Source organism: Mustela erminea, chromosome 14 (genome assembly GCF_009829155.1).
Source record: "Mustela erminea isolate mMusErm1 chromosome 14, mMusErm1.Pri, whole genome shotgun sequence".
NCBI lineage: Eukaryota > Metazoa > Chordata > Mammalia > Carnivora > Mustelidae > Mustela > Mustela erminea.
In genome coordinates this window covers 6,279,654-6,307,246 of record NC_045627.1, presented here as the reverse complement: position 1 = coordinate 6,307,246, position 27,593 = coordinate 6,279,654, and the positions used below count along the sequence as shown (strand labels likewise).

The window sequence follows — 27,593 nt, the reverse complement described above, 5'->3', positions numbered from 1 at the left end:
CTCTTCCCAATGAACAGGATCCCGTTTGGAATTTGCTTTGGACATCAGAATCTTGCCAAAAAGTTTTATAAATTCCCCTGGGATGCTGCATCCAAATAAAGTCATGAAGGGCCCTGGGACCTCTGAGTCTTCAAGAGTCCAGCCAGGCGGGCGGACGGACAGACTACTGCTGGAAGTGCCCGCATTTCTTGGGGAGGTGCATTAGATCATTTATTTGCTAAAAGCTTTTCTGGGTGGTTAGCACAGGGAGTGAGTTTTTATTCCAGAATTAACACTAAGTCTCAAAACAAATTTTCCCCCTACTGCAAGCTAAAAATACTCCTCAGCCGTTGACTCATGTCCCCACTGCTGTTTGAGTAACTAGGTGGGTGTGAATCCTCCACCAGGGTGATGTCATTGTTCCCAGGACAATGAGCAAAGGACACAAGTAACAGAGGGCCAGGAATCTGCCTCCTGACAGGTGCCAGCACGGTTCAAGGGAATGGGGACTGCCCATTGAAAGGGCTCTCAGGTGCCTGGCCGGCCCACCGGGCCTGAAACATGGCCTGCCAGTGCAGGAAGGAGTTAATGATCCATGCCCCTCCCCCACTCCGCCCCCCAACCAAGAGATCTAGCTTCAAGGCCAAATCCAAATCCTTTGTCCTTGTGTCCCGGCAAAGGTGGTGGTGGGGGCAGTAGCAGCCCTTGGCCACCAGAGGGAGACAAGCAGAAGCCACCAGGATTCCGTCAATAAGAACAGTCACCTTGCTCCTTTTACTGGGGTGAGTCCCTGTATAGGTCACACAATCATATTTCACACCACTGTCAGACATTTGGCTAGCTGTTTGACTGGATTTTAATGGGACTTGCCAAGTCTCGGTTCTGACAACAAGAGGTACTTTGAGGACACAAGAATTTCAGTCTCCCTTCGCCTAGGGTATGAAGGGAAGGAAACTGTCCGTCCACCATCTGGACTTAGCAAAAGCGTCTCTGGCCCACTTCAGCTCTGTACACACGGTCCAGACAGTGAACCCACCGAGACCGCCCATCCATGTGGATGCGGAGGGATCCCCCCGGCTTTCAGATGCATCCTAAGCAAAGAGGGACAGGGTTAGCAGAGAGCTCCCGGCGGCAGGGCGTGGCTGCCCTCGGGAGAGAGGGGAGAGCACGCAGAGAGGGGAGAACATCGCCATCCCCAGGTGGGGTCCCCAACGGGCACACACTTTAGGGAATGCTTGTTGAAATGCTTGAAATGAAAGGTGCTTTAATGAATGCTTGTCGAGTATGGTTTGCAAGCGAGAAAGTTGGCAAGGCACACTGAGACCCCAGGCTCCTTTTCTGCCGCAAATCGGCAGGACAGTGGTCAGCAGTGTATGCTCAGGATGCAGCACATGGAGCTAAGCAAGCCAATGGGCAGGTTTTGGTTGACATGACCGAGTGAGGGAGGAAGACAGATAATAAGGAACTTACCCTCACTCCCATGAACCTGTCCCTGAGAACGATCCATGAGAGCAAGAACACAAAAGCTTTGTTGCAGCAGAACAACACGGAGACATCCGTAGTGTTTACTTTCTTTATTGCATGTAAGTACAAGTAGTTTGTGAGTGTCCAAAGAACACCAAAGGGTGCTGCCTTGGTAAAAAACACCTTCAAAGTCAAGCCATTGTCTCCAAAAAATCGACAGCATTCCCTAAAACAAGGAAAGAGAGGCAGTGTTATTATATTCTTGGGTTGAGACAGACCATTTTATCCCCCTATACCCATTTTTAAAGCAAATGAGGAAGGGGGAGGGTGGGAGACGTTTATTCTGATTTTTTAAATTCTGTATTTATTCTTTTTTATGAACATCTATTAAGTAGCTCTTCGACCTTTTGCTTTAGTCCATTGAAGAAAATGTCCCATGATGATCTAACATCATAGATTTTTATTCCTTCTGCTCACGCTATGTTTGTAACCAACGGTTCTAGACAGAAGGCAGTGGAGCGTTGGGATCATCTGATAGGAAGAGGGCCCAGTTTCATGGCGACCCACTGAGGAATTCTGTCACTTGCTTGGTAAGAGAAGGAAGTCACTAGACCTCTATTGTGGGGGAAGGATACTTGACGAGAACTCCCTGAAACATATGTTGTTTAAAAATTTGCCTCCGGTTGGAATTGTCTTTGTGGCCAGGCAGGGGCCGTCCATCCTTGAGAGCATCTAATACGTTTTGGCTGTCATACCACTAGTGCTAACGATCTGTGCATTTTCTCCGTGAGGCCGTTTTTAGAATCCGTTACTCCACTGTGTGGACGTCTATGTGTCCATGCCCCCTGAGAAACTAGCACAGGTCCAAGAAGAGTTCAGCCTCTGAACAGAGCGTGAGATGAAGAAACAGCTGTAGAAGGAAGGTTTTCAATGTCAAAGGATCATCAATGTATGAAAACCCACTTCCAAAAAACAAAGCCACCCTTCCACACATGGAAGAAGGCAGCAGAGGAGGCCGGCTGGCAAACAGAGTGGAGAGAGCCCTGAGAAGGGCTTGGTCTGGGACCTGGACTGCTGGGGAGCCAAGGTCATTGCTCTGCTGCCCTGAGAGCCAGACAAGCCAGATGAGTGAGGTGCGTGCCTCTTATGGCCGCAGACACCCAGGCTCATAGGCAGGGCCCAGCACAGGAAAGATAAAACTCGAATAAGCCAAATACCCCAGCACGGGAGAACAGCTGTGGCCTCTGCCACTTAAGACTTAAATGCAGCCGGAAAAGAGGAAAATTAAAAGCAAGAGTCAAAGGGGATTTGGTGTGATTTTTAATATAATTCAATTTGTTCTTATCACCAATCCAAAATGAAATCCGCCTTTGTTCATTACTTGACTGTAGGACAGCCACAGAAGAAAAAGGAAACTCATTAACTTTCACTGAACTCAGTCCTATGTGGCTTCTAAACCGGCACTGGGGAAAATGTTTGCATGACTAAATTTACCCCGAAACCAATTCAACTGAATTGGTTCCAGTTTGGCTTTATAGAGACAAAACTCTCATCCGACAGACTGATATTTCTGTTGCTGCCTGATTTTCATACAGTATTTTCCGTTTTCTATGGGGTTTTCTCAAGCCCCTGTTCAGAGAACAGTCTTCTCTCTCTTGGGGACAATGACCAGGGGTGACACTTCCTTCACGTTTGGGATTTTCAGTAGCTATAAAGTGGTGCCAGTCCTTCTAGCATGATCAACAGGAAATACAAATCTTCTTTCCTGCCATTAATGTCAACCTATTTTACATTTTTTTTTTTTTTTAAATAGGCTCTACACCCAGCATAGAGTCCAATGCGGGGCTTGAACTCACGGCCCTGGGATGGAGACCTAAGTTGAGATCAAGAGTTGGATGCCTAGCCCAGATGTCCCTAATGTCAACCTATTTTAACTCTATTTAGAGGTTAACCTTCTTAAGGGACCACAATGTAAGTAGGATTTCCAAGTTCCCTGGACTATTATAAAAAATGATTCATATTGTGGCAGGGGTCATCCAAAGCCCATTGGATAACCCATGTCCTCTCTGAGAAGCTATGTGTGATTGTTCCAAAGTGTGATGATTGTAGAAGTGTGGGGAAGAGGGATCCATCCTGGAGACGGAAAAAGGCAAGATTTCTGGGTCCAGTAGAGCTCTGCTGGCCCTTCGTAGACTCGTGGCAGGGAAGTACCGCTCAGGTGGGGAGATCTTGGTTCTAAGCAGACAAAGATGACTGGCCCCTGAGCCAAAGAGTCTCGTGCTGTTTTCAGACCAAAGGCTGTCACTAATCTATGTCAGCTGGGTTGGCCACATGTACCCTTGATTGCAAGAAGACCCAAGAGAGATGATGGGCACAAATTAATTTCTTCCAGATACCTCTTCTTGGTATACAAAGACTAGAGTATAGTAGATCTTGACTGGTTTCTGCAAATGACATGACAGCTGAATGTCCTTCTTTCCTTGGCAGGCTAAGTGCCCAAGGCCGGTAGATTACACTCCAGCATGCCCAAGCCCTTTGATTCCTACCAACTGAGTCATGTGTTGGCCAAGATTTAGATGTTGTTTGTTTCCAATCCTGCTTGAGCTAATTGTTCTTGGTTACTTCGACTGCATAATTTATTAAATATTTCCTAACCCAGTGAAATGTGAGTGAGAAAAGAAAGTGTTTTTCCTATGAAATCTAAGTTGAGCATTTCAGGAAAGAGTCAATAAAACAAGTCACTAAAATATTGCTCTTGAATTAGGTATGAATGAAACACTGTGTAAGACAGGAAGAACTGTGAACATCTGTAAGTACTACACTTCTCTATTATTTGGCAAATACCTATGCTCTTGGTACTCCTTAAAGAACCCTGACTAGGATAGCCTGGTTTGGTGGAATTAAGATGGCCAATCATTTTTTTTTTTTTTCAGATCAGTAAGCACTTGTTCATAACTTGTTATATTCACAGTTCTAGATAAGGCACTCTGGCTGATAGAGAACAAGCAAACAGTCCCTGCTCTTGAGAAGATTATAGTGTAATTGGGGAGATACACGGATTTCCTCAACAGAAAACAATGCAAGTTTAAATATAATTACATATTAGATGGTATGGAATATAATAATGCTATAGAATTCATGTTTAGTGGAGAGATTTGAACTGATTAGAGAAGGCCTCATACAAGATATGGATTTTGAGTCAAACCTTCAAGGATAGGCAGGATTTTAGTAGGGCTGGGGGAGAGAGAATATCCTTGGAGAGAGAAGAGAAGAAATTGTACCCACAAAACAAGAGTGAATGGAAATAAAAAAGGAAGTAATCCTGGAAATCAAATAAAAGATAAGTTAAAGAAATTAGGTAGAAGAGGTGGGATATAAAGTGAAGATAATCTCCTGAGAGTGAGAGAGAGAGAGAAAGAGAAAATTAGAAGGTCAAGCCAGAAGGTCCAATTTTAAACTAAAAGAAACTCCAGAAAGAGAGAATGGGAAAAATATAGTGGAGGGAATTATAAAAGAGAGAAATCGAGAAAATTCCTTAGAAATGTGGGGTATGAATCTTCATAACAAAAGGGCCTACCAGGTACCAGGAAAAATGAATGAAGAAAGAACCAAAACAAGGCACATACTTGGGACATGAGGGGATAAAAATAAAAATAAAACTCTCCCAAGAGAAATGAAATCCAATAGGTCCGAGGGGTAGGAAACTGCGATGGCTTCTGACATCTCAACAACCAAAATGGAAGCAAAACAACAATGGTCTTGACATTTTTCAAGGGAAAGTTTTTTTGCAAGCCAGAATTCTATAACCAGCCAACCATCAATCAAATGGGATGGTAGAATAAGATATTTTCAGCTCTGCAGGACTTGAAAACATCGACTCCCATGCCGCACCAACACAAGGGTGTAAAACAAGGAAGAGGAAGGTATGGCAGCAGAAGATGTGGCTCTGACAGGGCCAAGAGTCAAAGCTAGTGCCAAGAGGAGGCTCCGTGGCAGACCACATAGGTCTCCGGGAGTGGAGTCTCCTGGGAAGTCTTGTGATTACACCAGCACAGGGAGTGTACTGATAGGTTTTTGAGAAGGCAGAACATTTAGGGAAAAAATAGCAACCATTAATGGAAATCAGGGTAAATGAGACAAAAGAGGCAAATATTACTGGCAGGGGAAATGACAGGTTGTTCACAAAAGGAAACAAGAGTTGGTGAGCAATATTTCCATGCTTATAATAATGAGAACACGGTTAACCAAACGCTGGGATGGCATTGTGTTGGAAGGATCAGAATCAGGGCAAGTGGGCATACGATGGGACAGACATCAGTAGATGTCTACACTTAAGACATATGGAGGTAAGACTTTAATTTACATGAATTGGCATAAATACTACAAGAACTGGGAGTGGATGAGAGTGAGCAGGAATGGACAGGGGTTGCTGTTTTTTAGGATTCTTTGACTGCTATTTTGCTTGTCCAAAGTATGTACATGAATTAAATTGCTAGAAATAAAAAATTATTTAAAAACACGTAAGAGAGAGGTCAAGTCGTTCTGGCAAAAGCTGAAACATGAGTGCTCTGAGATAGTTCTGAGGACTGCCGTTTGGAAACCACAGACAAAGAGCAACCCCACAAGTTACAGATAAAGATGCCAGAGCCCAGAGAGATCAAACAATGTCCTCAAGGCCAGAAAGTGCTGGAGCCAGATCTACAGCCTGTGCTCACTCCCCACTGAGCACTCAATGATCCCCCGTCTTTTCTTTCTTTTCTTTCTTTCTTTCTTTCTCTCTCTCTCTCTCTTTTTTTTTAATCCCTCCTCTCTTTTGGATCCTTTCTATCACGATTTAGATAGGTCTAAGCCTCACCAACATTAAATTACACCACCAAAGCGAAAGGAAGCATCTGGTCAGCCCCCTGTCCTCCCTCAACCTCTCTCAGAGACAAGGTTTTTCAGAATGGTGGTCGGCACTCACGTCCGCCATGACGGCCTCTCTCACTCTTCAGCTTGCTAATCCAGTGTCAGCTCCCATCACTCACCCACATCTTTGGGCTGATTACTAATGAGCTCTGTACTGCTAAATCCAATAGGCACCTGCTGGGGTTCATCTTTCTCTTGGAAGCCTCTCATAATGTTGACTGTTCCTCCTTGAAATAGCCTTCTGGGCTTCCCATTCAGTACACCCTTCTTGGTATCCTCCAACTTCTCCACACACTACCAAGTCTTCTTCGAATGACTTCTCTGGTATTTACTAGATTTCTCTTCTACTTCTTCCTCTCTTTATCCTGCAGACAGTCACTGTTCTGCTTTCAAAGCTCAACTGATGAATTTCTAGTTAAGACACCACCTTCCACTCAATACCATCCTGCATCCTGGACATCCCAAATTCAGCCTTCCAAATAGATGTGATATCTTCCCCCTCAGCCCTCAATCACAACATGGTACCATGACTCGTATTTCTACCCAAGCTATATATTTGGGAATCATTCTTAACTTCTTTTCCCTTTTCGCATCTAATTCATCACCAAGGTCTATAGATTATGTCTCCTAAATATCTCATTCCTGTGGCCATTACCCCAGCCCATGCCTCTTCCTCTCTCACTTGGACCCCTGCTGCTAAAACCTAATTGAGGTTTTCCCTCCACTGTTGTCTCTTCTCCAACCCAGCCCATCACATTCTCCATGCTACCACTGGGGAGGTCTTCCTCTCCACTCACTTTCCCTTAAGAGAATGGCCAAGCTCCCCACCGGGCTTGCCAGGTCCTTCCTGACCTGGCCTTATCCTTGTCTTTATGCATCACCACTTCTCCATCCTTACTCTGAATTTCCCTCATCTTGAACTCATTTTAGTTCTGTGAGTTCAGTGCTCTTTCTTCAACTCTGCTCTAGGTCCCAACAGATTCTCTATTTCTTTTTCTGGAAACACTCTCACTTTTTCCCTTTTTGGTTGGCTGGTTTCTTTCCATCCATTGGGAACCAGTTCATATGCCCCCTTCAATGAAGTGCCCCTGATATGTGCTCCCCATGTGACCAAACTCCTTATTATACATACAGTAATGTCTATTATAACTACACTTCACTGTATCTGCTTCCTCTGACGTCTTCACTGAAGCTTAAGCTCCATGTGGTCATGACATTTTTGCTTCATCTTATAACCTCATAGCCTAAGACACAATATATGTCAATAACCCTTTTTTCCCCCTTTTTACACCAAATGAATGTGCTTATTCTTTTATGGAGGACTGGTAGTTTTTAAACAACGATGCATAGACCATTAGTCTTAGACATTCCAGGGAGCTTTTAAAAATAAGAATTGCTTGGATTCAGCCCTAGATATACTTGATCAAACTGTCTAGTAAGGGGCCTAGAATTCTGTGGAGAATGGTGCAGTTTATAGAAGGGTTACATTCCTGGCAACATTTCATAGTTCAAAATTTACAAATCTTGATTGGTTTTCTCACGGCATACTGTCTTTCTGTCTTCCAGCTAATATTAACCCTGCCACCTGGCATTTCTAGTTCCCTTGGACTCCCAGAGTTGATACGGTGATTCTTGTTTAACTTTTAAAATCTTGAGGGAGCCACATTATTTTATGCATAAATGAAACTTTTACACATAAATGAAACATTAGTCATCGTTATATTTTGTTATTGTGAATTTGCATTAAAATGTGACTGCACTGTATTTTTAAAAATCTCCAAAGGATTTTCATGTGCACCTAAGTTTGGGTCCAAAAGTTCATGCTGCCTGTGTCTCCCTGATTTCTTTCTTTACATTTTTTTTTAAATTGTGGTAAAATCTACATAACATTTCCTAGCACTATTTGTTGAAAACAGTGTCCTTTCCCCATTGAATAATCTTACCATCCTTGTTAAAAATTGTTTGACCATGAACGTCAGTGTTTATTTCTGGGTTCTCTATTCAATTCCACTGGCCTCTAAATCTGTCTTTAGGCTAGTATCACACTTCATGCCCATTCTGATTACTGTAGCTTTACAATAAGTTTGGAAATCAAGAAATGAGAAACCTCTGGCTTTGTTCTTCTTTTTCAACATTATTTTGGCTATTTGGAGTTCCTTGACATTCTATATGGATTTTGGGATGGATTATTCTATTTCTGGAAAAAAATGCTATTGGAATTTTGATAGGGATTGTGTTAAATTTGTAGATCACTTTGGTCACTCCTGATATCTTATCAATATTAAATCTTCCAATCGATGAACACTGAATGTCCTTCCCTTTGTTTTGTGTCTTCTTTAATTTCTTTTAGGAACATTGTGTAGTTTCCATACACATGTCTTTCACTTCCTGGGTGAAGTTTGCTTTTGAGTATTTTATCCTTTTTGATGTAATTGTTTTCTTGTCTTTCTTTTTTAGACATAAATTAAAAATTGAAATATAAAATGTATTTCTTTTAGTGCACAGAGATTAAGGTTTGATTAATCTTTATAAAGAAAAATCATACATGTAACACGGTCTCCACTATGATACAGAATATGCCAGCACTCCAGAAGCTTGCCCTGTGCCCTCTCTTAGTCATTACCAGCCCCTCTAAATATAATCATTATGGAGAATTCTATTTCATTAGTTTACTTTACCCTTATGAAGATGCAACCATACATTATTTACTTCCTTAAAAAAAAGATTTTATTTATTTATTCAACAGACAGAGATCACAAGTAGGCAGAGAGGCAGGCGGAGGGGCAGGGGGTGGGGGGAGCAGACTCCCTGCTCAGCAGAGAGCCCGATGTGGGGCTTGATCCCAGGACCCTGAGATCATGACCTGAGCCCGAAGGCAGAGGTTTTAACCAATGAGCCACCCAGGCGCCCCCATTATTTGCTTTTTTATGTCTGGTTTCTTTTACTCAATAAGATACCAGAGTAAAAAATATAAATCTGAGGGAAGATTGGCACATGGTTCTCTCCCTCACCCTCTCAGGTCTCTGCTCAAAGGTCAGAGAGGTCTTCCCAGACCCTCCTATAAAACAGTGACATCGCTACCTCAACCACCCCCTCATTTCTTCATCACTTAGACTCACACTCTGTCACATATTTTATATTCACGTTGTTTCAATTGTCTTTGTTCTTCCAGCAAAATATGAACAGCATGAAGGCAGCAACTTTATTTACTGCTGGATCCCCAGAGCCTAGAATAATGCCCAGTGCATCGTAAGTATTCTATAAATACTTGTGGACAAAGTGAATTTCTGTTTCCATACCAGATGGCTAAATTAGAATTTGCGGCTGTAAGGCCAGAAATAGGCATTTTTACCCATTATCTCGAACGTCTGTACTCCAAATTCTCCTACGCAATTCACATCCAAAAATTAGTTTTAAATGGCAAAAAAAAAAAAAAATCAAATGTAAACCAATGAAACCTACAGATACCCTCCGTCTTTAGTTTCAAGTGTGTTATCCTATTCCTGGCTATGCCAGGAACATTGGTATTCTCAGAGAATTAATGCAAAGAAATGTGAAAGGGGTTCTAAGTTCTGTGTATGTGTATTTATGTGTGCGTTACTTTTTTGATGTATATATGTTTGTCTTGCTTATTGTATTAAAATGTTTAAAATGAAATGAAGAAAAAAAGATAATTTCCTGAAGGAAAAGTTTATAGAAACAGCTGTGGCTTAAATGTGACATAACTAATGCTACTTTGATAGATTATCAAAGATGGGATTCTCTATTTTTATTTTTTATTATTTTTAAACAGGGAGACAGAGAGTGAGAGACAGAGTGAGACAGAGAGAGGTAGGGGAGAGGCCGAGGGAGAGGGAGAGAGAGAATCCTGAGTGGGCTTCCCACCCAGTGTGGAGCCCGATGTGGGGCTTGATCTCATGACCTGAGATCACGACTGGAACCAAAATCAAGAGTTGGGCACCTAACTTACTGAGCCACCCAGGCGCCCTAAAGATAGGACTCTTCAAATTAGAGTCCAGGTTATTTAATATCTTGTCATTTCCAGAACTTGGTTATTGATCTACCTAATGCTGTTGTGCAAATTGGTGTTTTATTTTCTTGTCATATTAAGAAAAAAAAAATCTAGAGTGATTGATTTCTGAAGGAGAGGATTCCTATTACCATTCGTGAAGATGGAAATGGAAATATGTATCTTCATTGATTATGTCAAATGCAGTCTCTGGAGAAAGCAAGTGGGGTGGGGGTTACGACAGAAGAGCTATCACTCCTGCAGACGCTAAGGCACCCCAGATAGCTCAACGCCCAGGTGAGAAACCAGACTCTTAAGTTTGTTCATGTGCAAGGACTACACGTGAACTACACTACAAGAAATACAAACCATTAGGATAGCACTTGCTGAAAGAAAACATGAGCAAGATCTCACGTTCTAGAAAAACAATAACAACAAAAACGTGAGGCAAACAGATGGGCTACTTTCATGCTAGCAGGGCGTGGAGTAACCCAAGAAGTTTAGTGCAAACACTGAAGACGGCTCTGGGAGAAGTGGAAAGTCCCTGTGGCACACAGACTCGTACATTTTGTTCAGAAACACCTTAATGCTGGTTTCTAAAGGGCCCTCAGTCTGTCTGGAACAGGCCTGCGGATACCAGGCAGAGATCCACTGAACATGGCATGGTGCCAGGGAGATGTGATTCCATGCCAGGGCAGGAAGATCCTTAGGGAACAAAACCAGTCTTGAGTATTAGACAGAAGACTACTCATTTTCTTCTGGATCTCTCTGTACTAAGCAACTCTGGGCTTCTTTTGTACTTATGATAGGCTCAATCTCTGTACAAGGCTTTTTCTGTGGGCTCATTGAGAATAATTCCATCAGCCAATGTTTTTAACCCCCACCATCTCTGTCCATGGCTTGTACTGAAATAAGCTTACATTACTCTTAGTATATATTGGTGGTGATACAATGTATTATCCAATTTTAGGGATACACACAAACAGAGTAGGACATAGAAAATCTATAGATTTATGTAGAAAGACAGAAAAAGAGACTGATGGAGTAGTGTAAAAAATAAAATAAATAAATGACTAACTTGCGCTTCCTTTGGGTCACAAATACAAACCCGTATTTATTGAAAATAAAAATAATGATTGGAAATATTAGCAGAGCAGAATTGGAACAATTTTCCCAGTTATACCTTTTTGTCTCCTTCTTTGGCAAGGTCTTAAGGAATACAGTCAGTTGAGGTAAAATGTCATTTCAATATATTTGATATGCAAAAGACAGTTCACTGTGTAGGTTCTGGCTCAGAAGGCATTAAAAGGAAGGCGTGGAAGAATTAAAAGAAGGCAACTAATTGAAGAATAGAAAAACTAGAAAACTGTGATAAGGAAGAAATGAAAAGTTTCTGAAAAATCAAGACAGTAAATCAACCGAGCAGTAGTTGGGATAGGCAGCGGTGGGTGGGGATGTAGAGATATAGGATACATTCCCAAAGTATTACTCAGCAACAGGCTCAGATGATCTCTGGGAACCAAAGGGGAAGGAAACTTGTCTCTTGGAGAAGAACTGCATTTCTACCACAGCCTCCCAAGGAAACTTTGGGAAATGCCAGAATCCCTCGGCTCGTGGTAGATGGGATGGGCCCACAGCCCTGTGGACAGGCTAGCTTTCTTGTTACAATGGAAGAAGCCCTGCGGCATAGCCTGCCTTCAGCAGATGAACAAAAGACCACCTACTTGATCCATATGTCAACAGAGGCATCAAGGAAAAGCCAAGTGGGTTGGGCAAGCTTGGAAGAACTCAGATGAAATTTGACACCTACTCATTTCGTGACTGGTCTGAAAGGCAATGTGCTTGCTGTTCATGGCTGATTTACATATTGGATTGATCAAGATTTTAGGAAATAAAAAAGTTTTATTCTTCTGGAATTCCAAAAAGTCACCTCACCCTACAAGCACTCTAAGTGCAGTCCTTGAGCTGAGCCATGGTCATTCATTCAAAAATGCAAACCACCAGATCAGTACATCCCTAGGAAAACAGGGACTGGATCTCACTTTCTAGTCCATTACCAGCATTCACTTTCAACAAGATTAATCCAAAACAGATGCTGAAGCATCTGCACTAGGAATGCATTTAAAGGTGATGTCAGCCATAATTTTGCAATAATCACACAGAAGACAGGAAAGCAAGAAAGTAAAGCCAGGAGGAAGCTCCTGCCCATCTTCCAGAGCTTGGGCGTACTGCCATTTTGTGGAAGGAGAGGAGACGAGGGGTGTTAGGAGTGTCCTAACTCAAAGATATATCTTGTTTCCCTAAGGTAGGACTTTTTGCCTGGAAGTTACTTCTTTTAGCCAAAATGAAGTTTCTGAGAAGCTCATTCGTCATTATAAAAAAGAAAAGCATTTCACAAAAAAAAGAGCTCATTCGGTTTGTAGCAAGGGTAGCCAAGCCCCCAGAAGGAAGAGCCTCTCATGGAGACATTTACAGACTGAGGCTGGAACCTCATATGAAAACCAGAAAAGGGAGAAGATACAATCATAGGACAGAAAAACTGGATTGAAACACTGACCTCACCCTGGGGACTAGACAAGAGCAGCCTAGTCATGTGGTCAAAGCTCAGGTAGATACAGAATCTCATTGTCATGATGGTTTTGTTTGAGTTACCATTCTTAAACTTCTTCCATATGGTAAAACAACAACAACAACAACAACACACCCAACCTGGATGACAGAAGGGTCCTGAAAATGAATCATCTTCTGCTCCTAACTCCCAATCCCCAGATCTCCTCAGGGTCAACCACCACGACAGTTTTCTGCCTTCTGAGAAGAGCCTATTCAGAGTCAAACATAAGTGGATACTTTTTTTTTTTTTAAACCACACAGATATTTATATATAATTCAAATTATACAGTAAAGTAATAAACTTATCCATAGTGTGATTAAGGATGTAAAATAATTTCTTCACCTTTGAAGGGCCCTAATTAAAGAATCACAATGAATGGCTGTAGGCATTGGGGGTGGCCTGTGCTCTATGGCCTGTGCCTGCCCTATCGGGTGAAGAGGAAGGAGAAATAAAGGTAAATAATCAAATAGAAGAAAACTTAAGTTCAGGGCCCACAGGAGGCTGCACTTTTATTTCAAGAAATGATGCAGCAGATTCCTCGTCTCTATAACGGGCTTTTGAAAAGGTTAACTCTGTGGGACATTTTGATTGTTTTCTTAAAGGAACTTTTAAAAACATAGTGCAAAAGAAAAATATGAAAGGAGAAAAGTACTATTACTCATGATGAAATCATTTCAACTCAATTGTGATTTTGACACATTCTTCTTTCCCCCATATAGATGTGCCTACCCACATGTGATCATTGTGCACATGCAAGGCCACATCTTGTTTCTTAACTGGCAATGTCTCCTAAGAATGTTCCTTTGGGATCACACGGTTTCCTGCTTACTGAGTTTATTTTTGTGTAGGACTGGGGCTGGCAATCTTCTGACTGCCACCTGCACAGATATTCTGGGGATATTCTGCATCGAATTAGGGCTGGTGAATATAGGGTGATAGTCTCACTATGCAGCTGGATACTACGTTGCTCCCAATTTTTCTTTATTATAATAAAAAAAGGTGACAAATATCTTCTTGTGCATAATTTTCTATAAATTTTAGAATTTTTCCTGAAGAATAATTGTATTTATAGTAGAATATTGGGGGGAATTACAGATGACGCAAATGTTTATTAAAGTCCCCCACCAACTCACACCATTAGGGCACATCTGTAGTACGAAGAAAACACATGCCATGGAGAGAATGAGGTCCCAGACCCCTATGGGGTGTCTGGATGACCACTTTGCATTTAAGGGGTAGTTCCCCAGACTTCAGTATCTACTGCAGGATTTTATTGAAAAGAGATGGCAGGATAGCCTAGCAGTATAGCATATTTATATGGCCTGGATCAGTTGATATCTTCATCCAGTATCAAGAAGCCGACTGAAAGGTGGTTATGAAAGATATTCACTCCAGCATTAGCAGAAAAGTTAGGCTCTATGAAATTGAATGTGTTTCAACCTTGAGATTCTGAGATTAGAAAATAAAATCTAACAGGCAAAAGCTAAGAGTGGCTTCCAGCTACAAGTAGTGAACTGTTGGGTAAATGTTTATTTCCTCTCCACCCCCACCCCCATTTATTTAGAGTTTAAACAGACAGAAGCAGCCGAGGCCAGTTATCAGAGTCATGAATTAGGCTTTTGTTTATTTTGAAAATGTTAAGATATCTTTTGGGGGTGTTTTAAGGAGAATCGTTTTCCTGTATAAGCCACTACTGCTCATAAGTAAGTGAAAGTGTGTTTGCATCTTCCATGAGTATGTTTCAATGTTACAGATCTCCCCTCTGTAGCAGATCCAGGCTTGGACAAAGTATCATTGTATATTAATATCAAGTTTTAAAGACTTGCCTGAACAGCCAAAAAGGTTAACTTTTATAGCACAACTAGAAACAATCATTTTATTAAGCTTGAATCATTTTATTAAGCTTGATTTCTTACATTACATGTAGGTTTTCTAAGCAACTAGTTTTGTTACCAGTGAGTCCAGAACTTTGTATGCGTGCAGCTATCTAGCTAGTTTATCTATCTACCTATATAGCTATTTAATTATTGGTCAGTTCTGAAAATGATGTCTGATACATTTAGAGGCAGAAAAAAATTAGTGGCAATGTCCTTTTTGGAAAGGAATCCCAGATAAATAGAGGGCATTAACAGCACACAAAGAATTTATCGATCCCTGAGACTTCCCCCGAGGGACGGTCCAGCTTTAAGCATGTCTTGGAGAGGGAATGTTCAAAAAGCACAGGTTGCATACATGTCCCATTAGCTAGGAACTTCACAGCCTCCTCCACAGGAATCTGTTCTTTGTTTGGGGCTTAGCTGGTTCTTTTGCAGGCATGATCAAACAACAGAAGTATCTGAAAACTGCAGAGAGTGAACATCACCTTGTCCATATGGCTCCTGGCTAATCTGCTAGTTAGAATGAAGAAATTCCGTATTCTGTGCCAAAGGTGAAGATCAAAGCATCAAAGACAGGATGACCCACCGCTTCCATCCGTGTGCAGAGACCAAAGTGCTGACTGAAGTAGCCTGGCCACTCAGGAAAGAGGAACTCTCAGAATGTCTGTACATTCTGTCCTGATCTGAAACAGGCTCTCGATACTAGAAACTATTCGGCCCGCTGTAGGCAGTTCACTCAAATATCTGCTACGTGGACTAAAGCTCCTCTGAGAATTCTTGTTTGTGATAGTCCATCTAGCCCAGGAGACTGGACAAGGTTTTCTGGAGCAGAAAGACACATAGGACCAGCTGTGGCAGGACACAACTTCTCTCCTGCACAGGTAGGAGATCAAACGGCTGGAGGTGGATTCTTATGAGAGTCATTTAGTCCTGAAACAGAACCACTGGCTCACGAAAAAGTCAACATGCTTTAATGACACACATCCCCCTGAGAAGCACCAAGCACTGGTTCACTAGGGTCCAGAAAATAACAGCTGCTGGGTTTTTACTTCTTTTTTGCTACCTTTACTTCAGCAATGACCTGTTCTGAGTTTTGTAGACCAGTCAAGAGTTAAACCAGGAATACAGTTTTATAATACATGACCCAACATCATTTTAATCACAGAGTAGAGAAGGCATGGCAGATCCGGCAGACCTCTCCTGGGCTTTCTAAAATAAGCTGGAACTCAGACTTTGGGGGGGGTGGCATGATACGGGATCCGATGGTGCCATCAAAGTCCCAGAATTGAATCCTACAGCCTTAGCAGATGCCTGCGTTCACCTGCTGGCCAGCTCCACTTTCTTCCCAGTGGGTGGTTATTTGCTTAGGGGTCTGGAGTGGTAGAGAGAAGCCTATTAGGTGACGATAAGGAAGATAACTTCTAATAATTGCTCAACAAGAGAAGAACTGGGGCTCCAACACTGGGTCTGCTTTGGTTCTCCCATACCATCCTTCAGGTATCTGGGATTCTATCAGTGTGGAGAGATGACTGGTAGAAACTCCAAAAATCTGACTGAATTTCCTGAAGACCTTGGGTGAGCAGCCCTCCCTCTGTTTCAGGCTGTCTCCTATTGTGGCAGTAGAAAGTCCAAGGCTTGAGACTGAGGCCTGGGCCAATGACCAGACAGATCTGCATCTGTCATCTGAAAGGCAATGGCATTTTGGTAAAGGTCAGTGGCCAGAATGGCAATCTTCAGAGACCAGGCTTTGCAAAGGAGTAATGCAGTGTACAATGACATATGTCATATAGCTGTCTCACAGAGCCACTCCACACATATTTAAGAGTAGTACCATAGTTAAGTTACACTATGGGGATTCTAAAAGACCTTTAGCCTGACTTAGTCCCTTTATCATGCATCTGCTCTCCTTAGGCCTTTTGCAGAGAAACACAAGCAATATCTTGTCCTATAATTTGTCTGCTAAAGCTGACTGCAGGAAGGCAGAACTCCTGTCACAGAGCCCAGCTTGGAAAGCAAAGCACAGAGAGGGGACCCTGCCTTGTTAGGAACCAAGACCTTTCTCTGTACTGGGCTGGACTCAGTTCTGCTTACAGCCACACTCCCGTGGGCTTCAGAAGTTTGGAGTCACCCCTCTATTGCTGTCCCCTTCACGGAGGGTCCAGGTATCTCTTCCTCCAGGGCTTCTTCTTCAACCTCTAGATCCCTGGAGGCACCCTGCAGATCTGCCCCTTAATCCTCTGGGTCTCCCTCCCTCCACAGACTTTTATAATACTTTTTGCATCAGTGCCTCTTCCACTAGGGCCACTGGTTTCTTCCCGGAAGAAGGAGCCTACGTCTCAGTCACCTGTGCACCCTCCAGGACCTAGGACAGCGCCTGACTCAACCCTGTACTCAATAGACACCAGTGAATACATCACACAACTTAGTTCCTGATATATTTAGGCATATTTTGCCAATGCCAGTACATTTATACTGCCAGAAAGATTAGCAAGTGACTATGATAGAACTGCAGACTATCAGCGCTGGCAGGGACGTGAGAGATGCAGCTTCCTTATTTCAGATGTAGGCAAGCTCAGGCACAGAGGTGACAAGCTCTGCCCTGGGCTGGGGAGCTGCTTAGTAGCAGAGCTGAGTCTAGAACCAAGGGATTCTGATTCATTGCCCCACGCTCTGAATTTATTTTAGTGAAACCTTAGTGGTGGCCGACGTGCCAGATAAAGGGGACTCTCTTTATCATGGAATGAGTAGCTCTCCCCTGACCCCAATGGCCAGGACAGAATGAGAAAACAAACCAGAGCCCTTTTGCAATGATTCACTTGCTGCTTGAGGCTCTGCGACCATCAAAGGGTGTGTGTGTGTGTGCATGTGTGCGTGTGTGTGTGTGTGTGTGTGTGCATGTGTAGTGCTGAGTGCAAAGAGCCTGCCTCTCTGGGCTTTGCACGAGTGGGCATGAGGATTTAGGGTATATTCCCTGCAACTAATCACGCAGATGTGTGGGCAATGCTCTTTGCTATTTTCAGGAGATGTGTCAAAGCTATTTAAAACCATGGACATAAATTTATCTTTATAAAGAAAAATTCAGCGAAGTTAGCCTCAAGGCTACCCCTCTGGCTTTACCCACAGATTTCTGCTTTTAAAAAGCAGCTTTCTTCAGAGTGAAGAAAGGTAAAGATTTGTATAATGCAGTGTCAGAGGAACAGGCGGTGTTTTCTCGATCTTGAACCCAGAGTAAAGCAAAGATGACACAAACTCAAGAGGGACTGAAAAAAAAAATCAGTGTTGTTACTAAGGAGAAGAATTTCACAAAAGCTGAGATGAAATCCTGTTGTCTCTCAAGGACAGAAATGCTCCCTGCTAGGGGTAATTCCATAATGGGCCATTGTGGAAAGAACTGATTTGTATTAACTATGTAGCTTTTCAAGATTGGTATCAGGAGCCTGGTGTGTGGATGGGTGTCCACTGATTCTGCAGGTTGTTTTCCTGTGTGTGTGTGTGTCTGTCTATCTGTCTGTCTGTCTTTCCCTTACACACACAGCCATAACTACCCGAACCAAATGAACAGCAGAGATTGATTGCTTTAGAATTGGATAGATTTCCATGGCATATGCCAACAGCTCCTTTGAAAAATAAATTAAGATTGGACCCTTAGGAGCTGTCTAAAAGCATACTGGTTGGTCCTGTGTTACTGACTGAAGACACATATTGTTTACCCTTGAGGAAGTCCCTGGTGGCTCCCTGAGATTCAAGAATAAAAAAATGGCTGAGGGAAAGCTGTCTTGCTTTGGGGCATTTCTCTAGCTTAGAGAAGACTGTGGGGTGGGGGGTGCCTGGGTGGCTCAGTGGGTTAAGCCTCTGCCTTCGGCTCAGGTCATGGTCTCAGGGTCCTGGGATCAAGCCCCTCATCGGGCTCTCTGCTCAGTGGGGAGCCTGCTTCCCCCTCTCTCTCTGCCTGCCTCTCTGCCTACTTGTGACCTCTCTGTGTCAAATAAATAAATAAAATCTTTAAAAAGAGAGAGAGAGAGAGAGAGAGAGAGAGAGAGAAAGAAGACTGTGGGGGACAACTGAGTTCCTGCTCTGGTTTCCTCCCATACTAGACTCAGACCTGCTCCCAAGGAACTGGTATTCTCAGGGGTCCCGTTTACTCCAGAGTCTTTTCGATGGGCCTTCCTATTTCCAGTCTCACTGCAATTCCTAGTTACTATTCCTTTCTGTTCACCCAGAGTCCACACACACCCAGTTCCAGACAGCTCTGGTTGCATGAGCCTGACAGCCTACATTTTCCAGGAAAGCGAAGTTTTTCAAAGGTTTTCAAAGGAAAATAACCCCATCTTCCGTGGGTGGCAGAGGTGTCTCAAGTCAGAATCTTGCTTGAGTGCCCTTTCTGGAAACCTGATGATAATAAAACATAGACGTAGGAGTCTTTTCTTTTCTCTCTCTCTCTCACTCTTGATTTCTGCTTTTTTTGTTTTGTTTTGTTTTTGTTTTTTTTTTTTCCTTTTGGAACACACTTGATGTTAATCTATTGTAGGCAGCCTTTTAAAAAATGTTACTTTATTCACCTTGTAAAATAAGTATTCTGTTTATACAGAAACATCTCAGCAGAGTGCATATTGTCCATCTAACCAGCGTTTCAGTATTTGAAGCTAATCAAGACCTTTTTAAATGATTGTGTGACTGAAGACAAAATACAGTGAGAATTAAAAACAATCAGATGCAGATTTTGGATATTTAAAACCTGTCAGCATGATTTATGACACTTTTCAAGGGAAAGTGAAAATTGTTCCTAACCTACACTCTATGAGAAGAAAAATAACTTTAAATTTTACCTCTCTGGTCTTAAAAAAAAAAAAAAGCAAAGAATAGTAAAGAAATGCTTCCCTTATGTGGAAGCATTCATTATTTTTTCCTAGCAACATTATCGGTCATAGATCAACATAAATCCATTGTGAAAAATACAATTACAGAACTGAGAAAATAAGAAATTTCTACAAGCATATTATGATTTATAAGGAAACCCAACTACCTTTAACCTAGGCCTTAGGAATCTTAATTGAAAAATGAATAAGCCATATGTCTCTAGGTCTTTTTTTTTTTTTTCATCTGTGAAATGCAGGACCAGTTCAGATAATGCTTTTACAGTCAATAATCTATAAATGTGGGATTCACATCCTAGTGGATTCAAGGTCTAGAGCTGGAAGTACCTCCCTAGAGCAGAGGCCCGGGCTTTCCTGCAGGAAGGCTCTGGTCAGCAAGGCAGCAGGAGGATGGGTCAAGCCTGCACAGCCCCTTCCTCTCTGATCCCAGGGGCTGCCCCAACCATCAATGAGCCTTTACCTGGGAATATTGATCCCAGCCCAGTGTGGACCCCAGACCCTATGCTGCAAATGGGCAGGACCCTTCCCCTCTCACAGGGCTGCCTTTGGGATGCACCATGTACCAGACTCTCATGTCCATCCCGGCCTTCCAGGATGCCCCACAAGCCCCACATCCATTTCTGCCAGTTTGGGTAACAGCTCAGGAAGCAGATGACAATGCAAGCCCAAATCTTCTCTGCCCACGTTTTGGGCAGCCTGCAATTGAGACCCCCCCCCCCCCCACACACACACTGGTCTGCAGAGAGCCACAGCTCAGGAGCAGGTGGCTTCCCTGTTGTCCTCGGCCCCTTGGCAGGGATCAGCCTCCACCACCGCTAGGCTGGCCAAGGCCCTGAACATGGTGAGTCGTCAAAACTCGGCACACAAGGCAGCAGACAGGTGCTGGGAGCACGTCTACAGGGATAGATGAATCAAGGTCCCACAATTTCCCGCCCGCCTCATCCCAAGACCCACAAGCACCAGCCACCCGACCCACAGCCCAGCCAGGCTGGCGTGGCTGAGACTGTGAGCTCTGGGTGTTCCTGGAGCCAAGGCTGCCAGCGTCGCCCTCTGCCGCCCATCCCCTCCTGTTCCCCTGTTGCTCTTCTCACGCCTGGGAGCCATACCCATGGTTTTGTAGGTGGTGTTTCCAGTCTCTGCTCCTGGATGAGGAGTGAGCTGGTGTGTAAAGCACAATTTTTCAAGGCAGAGAAACAAAGATTAAACCCTGCTTCACTACCTATCATGAGGGGGCCATAAGCATCTTACAGAATTTGAGGAGTCTTAAGTTCATCATCGGAAAAATGGGTATTTTGGTAGTAACCTTAGAGGACCACAGTGGTGGTTAAATGAAATGATATGAGTTGAGCAATCACCGAAGTGGCTGATCTGGCAGAAACTCCTTATATACCATCCTCCCCCACATCCCTCCCTTCAAAGAGGACAGACTTCAATTTAAGGAAACGACTTTGAGGCTTGAGTCTAATCTCTCATGCTGCCAAGAGTCATGGGCTAAAAATGTCCTTAGCATTTCGTACCAAATCGCAGCAGACACAGTGATTAGTCTGACTGCACTTTGGAGAGTTTTATTAATAGTCACTAAACCACAGAATTCACAAGGAATTTTTTAAAAGTACTAAATGTATAATGACTTACATCCCATGCACTTAATCAAAGTTCTACCAGGTTCTATACTGTATTCAGTAGAATTTCCCAACACGGCGAGTGGTATCACCTTCTTTGTTTTCACGAGTACAGTGCTCTGACTGAGGGAAGGGGCGTCCACACCGTGGCACGGACCCTGCACCGGAACCCTTGGGCAACAGAGATATTTGCCCCACACCAATCTCAAAGGGGAGGCAAGTGTCTTTCAACCCAAAGTCATGAACCTCAGGAATTGGAATTTAAGCGTAAAGTCAAAGTGAATGCTCCTATCCAGATACTGATGTCCCCCATCCGCAGTTTTCACTACAGCCCAGCAGCCCTTCATTGATGCCTATAATGCAGGTAGGGGGCAAAAACAGCTGGTTAAAGGCATAGCTCTGGAGCTGGAGCACCTGGGTCCGAATGCTGGATAGGATAGTGACTCAGGTCAGTTACATAACCTGTCTGCGTCTCAGTTTCATCATCTGGAAAATGGGAAAAACAGTATCCGCTATATATGGTTGTTAAATGAATTGCTTGTATTAGGGTGCTTGGATTAGTGCCTGGTGCATAGTAAGCATTCAGTAAGCATGAGCCATTATGATTGTGATTAGTCGTTTTTGGTGTATAAAGCCCTGACATGCTCAGGAACGCTCTAATGAGCGTGTCCTGGTAGAACATGGATTTGGGTGTCGGGCAGATCTAGACGCTTCTGTTCATTAGCGGTGTGATTCCTCTAATGTATTTAACTTCTATGAATCTGTTTCCTTATGTCCAATACGGGCATAAGGCATGATCTGTGGGATTACCGTGAAGGTAAAATAAGAAAGTATGTGGGAAAGTGCAGTATCTGATTGGTGCTTCCTAAATATTACTTTTCCTACTAATGAGAAGCCCACTACTTCTAGGGACATCCAGGGAGCTCTGAGGAAATGTTCTCTTTTTATCTTGATTTATGATCTAGCTTCATATGACTAGTACCTACGGGTCCTAATTCTACCTATTAAACCCAATCTCATACTTTTTCTATTTAATTAGAAAATCGAGTATTTGGAGGTTTCTCCTCTCTGGACTAATTATTCCTGGTTCCTGCCACATCTTGTCAGACTTGATTTTGGGGTCGTCTTTCCGCCGCTGCCACTCATTTGTGTGTCTCTTAAAATGTGACCCCATACGACACTATCAGTAAAATATGGTCATTAGAAAAGCAGACGAAAGTGTCAGTTCCCTGGTTCAAAGTATTAGACTTTGTTATGTAAACTGGATTAAATAAAAACAGTGTTGATGACTTCATCACACAAGTAACTCCTGTTATAGTTAGAATCAACTGAAGTCTTCTCCCACGTGTGGCTGTTGGGCTGCCCCATCCCCTGTACCCAGCTTTGCTCCTTGTGCTTATGTGGAGACATGACATTCATTCTATTAACTTTCTTGTTATAGTTGACCCTGCTTTCTAGCTGGCCAGATCTTTCTGGACCCCAATTTTATCAGGGAAAATAGCAGTATCCCCCTAGATTTTCTGTCATTTGCAAATTTGACAAATACAACTTTTATGTTTTTACCAAAGTCATTGATAAAAATGTTGAAGAAGAGTACCAGGGAAAAAAAAGTGCCCAGTTGACAAGAAAGATGCTTAGAAAATGTGAGCTGCTTCCTAGCAATCACCACTCGTGGTCATTTAAAGGCTCACAACTATCCCCTTACTAATCTGGCCTCTCATGTGGTTTGGGACCACATCTTGCACACCAAGTTGGAACTTGTGGAGCCTTTCTTCTTCCCTTGCCTGTCCTTACTCTCTTGCCCCTCACCCTCTTCCCCAGAGCTCGTTTGAGACCCCCTGGTACCCTTGAACATCATCCTTTGGTCCAAGTGACCTGGACACCTGCATTCAGAGAAGCCAGGCATTCTCTCATCTCCTAATTTGGGCTTTTGATGGCCTTGGGGTGCTTTCCTCCTTTCTTTTGCATTTTTTAGAAGATTTATTTATTTATTTTAGAGACAGAAAGAGGGAGAGAGTGGAGGGAGAGGCAGAGGGAGAGGGAGAGAGAGAATCGTCAAGCAGCCTCTGTGCTGAGTGCAGAGCCCAACCCGGGGCTGATCTCATGACCCTGAGATCATGACTTGAGCTAAAATCAAGAGCTGGTGGCTTGACCAACTAAGTCAACCAGGTGTCCCTCTTTGCAATTCTTTATCACAGAATTAGAGACTTTCCGCCTTCTCTTCTAGGTCATCCCACATTGCCCAAGTCAGGAGAAAGGTCAGGCATGTAGAAGGAAGGAGTTCAATTAACATTTGCTGTATGAGTTCTACTTGAAACCAAGCTAGCAGTTCCAGAAACAACTCACATGGGGAGGTGAAGAGTCCAAGGTCAACATTTAGGTGTTGCCAGAGTAGGAGGAGCTGCTATGTGCTATAGAGCAAACAGGTGCTTTGTGCCTGGACTTAGACCTCAGACACACCTGGGCATGAATTCGGCCCTTATCACTTTCTACCTGTGTGATCTTGGGAAAGTTAATTTCCTTCTCTGAGTGTCAATTTTGTCATTTATAAGATTTATGAAATTTCATCCTTTATAACCTATCTTAAAAAGTTTTTATTTATTTACTTATTCATTTATTTATGTACAGTTAGCCACTGTAATACATGATGAGTTTTTGATGTAGTGTTCAATGGTTCATTAGTTGCATGTAACACCCAGTGCTCATCACAACACATGCTCTACTTAATACCCATCACTGTTACCCCATCCCTCTACTCACCTCCCCTCTGAAACCCTCAGTTTTTTTCCCGGGGTCCATACCCTCTCACAGTTCGTCTCCCTCTCTGATTTCTCCCCCTCCAGATTTTCCTCCCTTCCCCATGATCCTCTGTGCTATTGCTTATGTGGGAAAGAGTCAACAAAACCAAGAGGCAACCCACAGAATGGGAGAAAATATTTGCAAATGACAATACAGACAAAGGCTGGTATCCAAGATCTATAAAAATCTCCTCAAACTCAACACTCAAAAAACAAATAACCCAGTCAAAAAATGGGCAGAAGACATGAACAGACACTTCTCCAAAGAAGACACACAAATGGCTAACACACACATGAAAAAGTGCTCAACATCACTCGGCATCAGGGAAATTCAAATCAAAGCCACAATCCCACATTGGATCCCACATTACACCAGTCAGAACGGCAAAAACTAACAAAACAGGAAACAACAAATGTTGGCGAGGATGTGGAGAAAGTGGAACCCTTCTACCCTGTTGGTGGGAATGCAAGCTGGTACAGCCACTCTGGAAAACAATGTCGAGGCTCCTCAAGACGTTAAAAATAGAGCTACCCTACAACCCAGCAATCACACTAGTAGGTATTTACCTGAAAAATACAGATGTAGTGAAAAAAAGGGGCAACACACCCCAATGTTCATAGCAGCCATGTCCACAATAGCCAAACTGTAGAAAGAGTGGGGATGCCCTTCAACAGATGAATAAATAAAGAAGATGTGGTCCATGTATACAACAGAATATTACTCAGCCACCAGAAAGGATGAACACCCACCATCTGCATCGACATGAATGGAACTGGAGAGGATGATGCTGAATGAAATAAGTCAAGCAGAGAAAGACAATCATCATATGGTTTCTACTCATATCTTAAAAGTTCTGATCACTATTTAGTTAGTAATAAGTGCTTCCCAAGTGGTATCTGCTGCCGGTTCTGTCAATGATAATCACTATCATCAAAGCAATTACTGTGGCTTAAACATTCTCGGCACTGAGGGCGACCGTTCCCACACTGTAACTCCCAGGCACCATACTTTCACCCCAACCAGCTTCTCCATGGAGTGTGCCTGCCCGTTGTTGTCAGTGATCAGAATTGGGAGGACTGATCTCCCAGGCCCAAACTCTCTGGAAGGCTGGCTTCTTCTGCCTTCAAAGGTTTATTCCCCCTTTCAAGTATTCTGGAATTCAGCCGCCTCTCAGCGGTGGCTCACATTATGGAATCCATTCAATCCCGCTGTTATTAGGATCTGCCTTAGAGATAAATGGATCAACCCAATTCTCTGTTGGTCTCCGGCACGATTCTGCATTCCCCAGTACTTTCAGTAAAGCCTCAAGTAGACGTAAACTCACAGCGAGGAAGTAGCAGTGAGTTGTGCCCTTGTTTGTTCCTAGTCATTTGTGGAGAAAATGGCAGTCATGGGCACAAAACACCTGTCCTTTGTGTTTTAAGAATATCTACTGGTTAAGTCATATGAGGTAAGGTAGTTTGTTCGAGATAGTTCCTGCAAAATCAAGGCTTGACGTATGGCCATGTACACTCCAGCTTGGGCCAGCCTGGTGAAGGAGGACTAGGGACACAGTCTCTTATCAGGCCTGTGGAAAGGCTCTGTTCTAGACCAAGGAGAAGGGCTCTTCCATCAAGGACAGACTCAGGTCAAGAGCATGGGTAGGAAATTACCAGTTCTAACCTCATCTGGATCAACAGCTAAAAACCCAGGAAGAGGCATATAGGGTCCCACAGGTCCATTGTGAGGCCTGCGGACCAAATGAGCATTTGAGGCTATATGCTTGGCTAGCAACAGGGACTGGTGTATCCAATCCGTGGGTCCTCCGAATTTTTATTTATTCCTCCAGAATCAAGCACAGCGGTGATCCTGGTGAAGGATGTATGGTTCCTTCCTTCCTGTAGAGAGTGACCAACTGGGACTTGCACGCATTTGTGTGCAACCATGTCAAATGCTGGGAGGGGGCTTGATTCTGTCTGGCAGCTCACGCGACAGGGCTGGGAGGCCAGGAACTCCTCGACGCTCTGTACCCGGAAATGTTTGCCTCGGAAAAGAACCAAAGGCTTAATTAAGCTCAGCTTTGGCCCAGCAGCCAAAGCATCTTCCTCGCCCCCTGGCCAGGCCTGCAACTCTGACAGTAATTTGACATGATGTATCATAGATGAGAGAGTGCTTGGATGGGGCTTCACAATGCCCCGTAATCCTCAGACAAAGTACACCGAAGTCTTCACATAAACTTGATACGATCGCTTCATTGCTTCACAGGAGCTGACAGTGGAAGAGGTCTCTTTCCCAGGGAAAGGCTGAGCCACTTTCAAGGTCACCCTGGCGGTGAGGGTTGTTTTACCACCGACCACGGACCCCTTTCCGGTTCAAGAACCCTGAGCTGTCTACTTTGTTTCCATACACTTATTCCATGATGTGTGTCTAAAGATTCTATTTTAAAGCACCAGCTACTTTTCTTTGTTGTTGTTGTTGTTCTGAGACTTTCAAAAAAGTCTATTTTAACACTTCATTAAATCTCTGTTTTGCCAGTGCAGTATCATTGATGTACGTTGACTTTATGTCCACTCCTCTCTCTGCCAACTGGGGACAAACTTCAGACCGCAGGGGACAAAGACCTGGCGACAAAGCCTCAGACCGTGTGGATGAGTGGGCTCAGGGTACCACAGATTACCACAGGCCGGGTGGTGTGGAAACAGAAATTCACTTCCTCACGGTTCTGGAGGCTGGAAGTCCTAGAGGAAGGTGCTGGAAGATTTGGTATCTCCTGGGGCCTTCCTCCTGGGCTTATAGATGGCCATGTTCTCCCTCTGTCCTCACGTGCTTGTCCCTCCACTTGTCTGTGTCCTAGTCTCCCTTTGGTATAAGGACACCACTCACTGTGGATCTGGGCCCGCTCGTTTGAACTCAGTTGCCTCTGTAAAGGCCCGAGTTCCAAATACAGTCATGTTCTGAGGCACTGGGTGCTGGAACGCCAACATCTGAATGGTAGGGGCACCCCACTCAGCCTGTAACCTTCATGTGACCCCGGGAAGGCACTCTGCTGTGCCCACTGTGCCCGGTGTTGATGTTTGCCCCCAGGAGGACACCTACAAAGAAGCCAAGTTGCCACGCGGAATTTGCAGGGACGTCTCATGGGCGTCCCAGCGGCCCCGCCACTGCAGACAGACCCGAAGCATTCCAGGGGGGACGAGACGGATGTTGTGGGGAAGCAAGGGGGCATCTGGAGTCTTCCACCTGCCCAAGACTCAGTTTCTCCATCTTTAAGAAGGAGATGCCAACAATACTTACCTCCTCGGCTGACCCGGTGGTTGAGACGGGACGAAGTACGTATGCATGTTAAGCGTCAGGCTGGCACCTGGCCAGTGCTCAGGAGTGGGGCTGTTCATGATAATGTACACAGTAAAGAGAACATCCCACCGTGGGAGGGTCACCCCAGGATCTCCAAGGGCCTAGTCACCCTGCTCC

At 43.7% G+C, this 27,593-nt stretch overlaps 1 protein-coding gene across 2 annotated transcripts in view; it reads right to left on the bottom strand.

The window, feature by feature from the left end:
- SLC35F3 (solute carrier family 35 member F3) overlaps positions 1-27,593 on the bottom strand; it is a 375,560-nt gene that overhangs the window by 11,996 nt on the left and 335,971 nt on the right. For both annotated transcript variants that reach the window (XM_032313322.1, XM_032313323.1), the window contains one exon: positions 1,450-1,669. In XM_032313322.1, coding sequence (XP_032169213.1) covers positions 1,450-1,669 — 220 coding nt within the window. The remainder of the gene's footprint in view (positions 1-1,449; positions 1,670-27,593) is intronic.